Source organism: Myotis brandtii, unplaced genomic scaffold (genome assembly GCF_000412655.1).
Source record: "Myotis brandtii unplaced genomic scaffold, ASM41265v1 scaffold36, whole genome shotgun sequence".
Classification (NCBI taxonomy): domain Eukaryota; kingdom Metazoa; phylum Chordata; class Mammalia; order Chiroptera; family Vespertilionidae; genus Myotis; species Myotis brandtii.
Window position 1 is genome coordinate 598,403 of NW_005363836.1, and position 3,021 is coordinate 601,423.

Below are 3,021 nucleotides of genomic sequence, written 5' to 3' on the forward strand. Positions count from 1 at the left end.
AGTGATGGAAAAAATAAAGTATAAGTATTCTTTTTAAAAATAAGTTTAAATTTTACCTGACATTAAGTTTCTGAAGATTTTCTAATTCTCTTATAGCAGAAGGAAGGGATGTCAGCTGATTGTCATGTATCTAAAAGTTATTAAAAGAGTCAATATCTTAATCTTATAATTAACCATATATTAGCTTTGCCATTGTACAAAATTCTTCAACAATAATCCCGTTCTTCTAATTCAATAGCATCGAGTTCAGTATTGGAAATTTGTTCTGTGTATAGAAGAGGAAAAGGAGTTTGAAATTGATCAAACTGCTGTTCAGATATCATGAAGTTACATCATTACTATTAAATATTACAATTTAAAAAAACTTCACCTCACTGAGTGGAATTTCAATCTCAAATGAGAGATGGGAGGGTTAGAAACTAACAATAGTCCTCTGATGGCATGATTTATGTCAACATATATAAAAATAAATGAGAAGTGGGTGAGAGACTTCTCTCACGGTTTCAAAGAATCATATTGTTTTCAAGGTACCACGAACCTAAGCCAATCTATTCATTTTACAAATAAAGAAAACAAAAACTTCTCTAGAAATCTGACTAGATCCAACTTTTCATATGTGAATTGGAAGATAGTTGATGTTCCTAAATTAAGGACATCAAAAGTGTGTAGATTGTGAAATAAACTATTCACGCTTTATCACATGACATGGCAACTAGAGACTAAAACATAGTCCCTAAATAAACACACAAAAATATAAGTTCAATAATTGAAGTCAATGTTGAAAGTTATATAAAAATTTTAATCTTAAGTGCAGTTGATCCTTAAACATGGGTTTGAACTGTACGGTTTCACTTATACACAGATTTTTTTTCCAGTAAATACTGTAAATGTATTTTCTTTTTCTTATGATTTTCTTAACATTGTCTTTTCTCTAGCTTAATTTATATGGTATGTAATACATATAAAATGATCAATATATGTTAATCTACTGTTTACGTTATCGGTAAGGCTTCTGGTCAACAGTAGGCTATTAGCAATTAAGGTTCTGGGGAGTCAAAAGTCATACATGGATTTTCAACTGTGCAGAGACTGGAGTCCCTAATCCCTGCATTTTTCAAGAGTCAACTGTATTTGCTTTAATGTCCAGAATAATAATGATATTAAAAATTATAGCAATAGAAAAATACGAGTAGCAGCAACCACTTGCTAAATACCGATTCTGTTTGTAAAACAATGTTTACAATTAGGTAGTAGTCTCAGTCCTAGTTTAGATGTGGAAAATGAGACACCAAAAGGTAACTTTCTCAAGTTTACACAGCTATCAAGTGGCAGAGCCAAAATTTGAAGTGTGATGTTCTGACTCTACACTCCTAACCATTATGTTATGTCTAATGATAATTTGTTATTATTCCTTGTGTTTTACCAAGTGAAATGGGTTTTCTGCTCATCAAAGCCTAAATCTAGAATTAGAGTCTCTTCACCTAATGACCCAGATTTATAATCAGTCAACTTACATCAAGAACAGTGAGTGCAGGTAGGAGTCGGAGGTCATCTGTAAGTGACTGAAGTTTATTGTTGGATATTATTAATTTGGTCAAATCCGTCTGTTCCCACCATCGCTCAGTAGCACTGAATGAAAGATTCTGATTAGCTTCCTCAGGAATATCCACATTTATTCTCCAGACACACTGAGGCACTATTTCCAACACAACCAGACCCAAAAAGAAGGACATAAAACAAGCAGTTAGATACTAAGTGACATACTTTATAACAGCTATTATAAAAGCAATTGCTGAAACATTTAAATAAAAGAAAAAAAATACTTCAAATAAGTCAAGTAACAATGAATTGTAACTAGATTAGAGTAAAAGTTGATTTCATTAAAACACAATATGTGATATGTATTTTACCTATTACACCTCACTTTTATCTTTATTCAACTATATTTACTATACATGCAATCTGCATAGCACCTAATGGAGAGAAAGAAGGGATTCTACCATTAAGCTAACAGTAACAAGAGGGCATGAAAATCAACATTTATAAGGTAATGTTATAAATTTCATAACAGAAGTGTGTATTAAGTCTGAGAAAGCACTGGCATTAACAATAATAGCTAATAATAATAGATAAGATGTACAAATAACAGGCGATTTTCTAACATACTAACTCATTTAAATCTCATAACAACTCTGTGAGGTAGGTGCTAATACTATTCTAGTTTCATAGATGAGAAAAATGGGACACAGAGGATAATTAGAATTTACCCAGCATTATACAGCTAGTAAACACCAGAGATGGGATTTAAACCTTGGCAAAACTATATAGTCTTGCCTCTCAGTGAATTGGAAGGCATACCTGATTCTGGTAGCTGCTAATTTATCTGACATATTCAACAGAAATGATAACATATATCCACACAAAGACTGTACTTGAAAGTTCATGGCAATTTTATTCATAATAGCCCAAAACTAGAAAAAAACTCAAATGTCTTTCAATAAGTGAATGGATGATTAACTATCTACTAGAGGCCTGGTGCACGAAATTTGTGCACTGGGGGTGGGGGGTGTCCCTCAGCCCAGCCTGCACCCTCTCCAGTCTGGGACCCCTCAAGGGAAGTCCGACTGCCAGTTAAGGCCCAATCCCACAGGGTTCGGACCTAAACCGGCAGTTGGACCTCCCTCTCATAATCCAGGACTGCTGGCTCCCAAACGCTCGCATGCCTGCCTGCCTGATTGCCCCAAACCACTTCTGCCTGCCAGCCTGATCACCCCCTAACCACTCCCCTGCCAACCTGATCGACGCCTAACTGCTCCCCTGCCGACCCTATCGCCCCCAACTGCCCTCCCCTGCTGGCCTGATTGCCCACAACTGCCCTCCCCTGCAGACCATCTTGTGGCTGAGGGTGCCGCCATCTTTGAGGGTGGGGCAGTCAATTAGCATATTCCCTCCTTATTGGCTGTGGGCGTCGCCATCTTTGAGGGTGGAGCAGTCAATTAGCATATTCCCTCCTTATTGGCT

At 36.3% G+C, this 3,021-nt stretch overlaps 1 protein-coding gene across 3 annotated transcripts in view; it reads right to left on the reverse strand.

The window, feature by feature from the left end:
* LRRC40 (leucine rich repeat containing 40) overlaps window positions 1–3,021 on the reverse strand; it is a 57,506-nt gene that overhangs the window by 50,890 nt on the left and 3,595 nt on the right. For all 3 annotated transcript variants that reach the window (XM_005871902.2, XM_005871901.2, XM_014544334.1), the window contains exons 2-3: window positions 1,515–1,696; window positions 57–130 (exon numbers count right to left, since the gene is read on the reverse strand). In XM_005871902.2, the coding sequence (XP_005871964.1) occupies window positions 57–130; window positions 1,515–1,696 (256 nt within the window). The remainder of the gene's footprint in view (window positions 1–56; window positions 131–1,514; window positions 1,697–3,021) is intronic.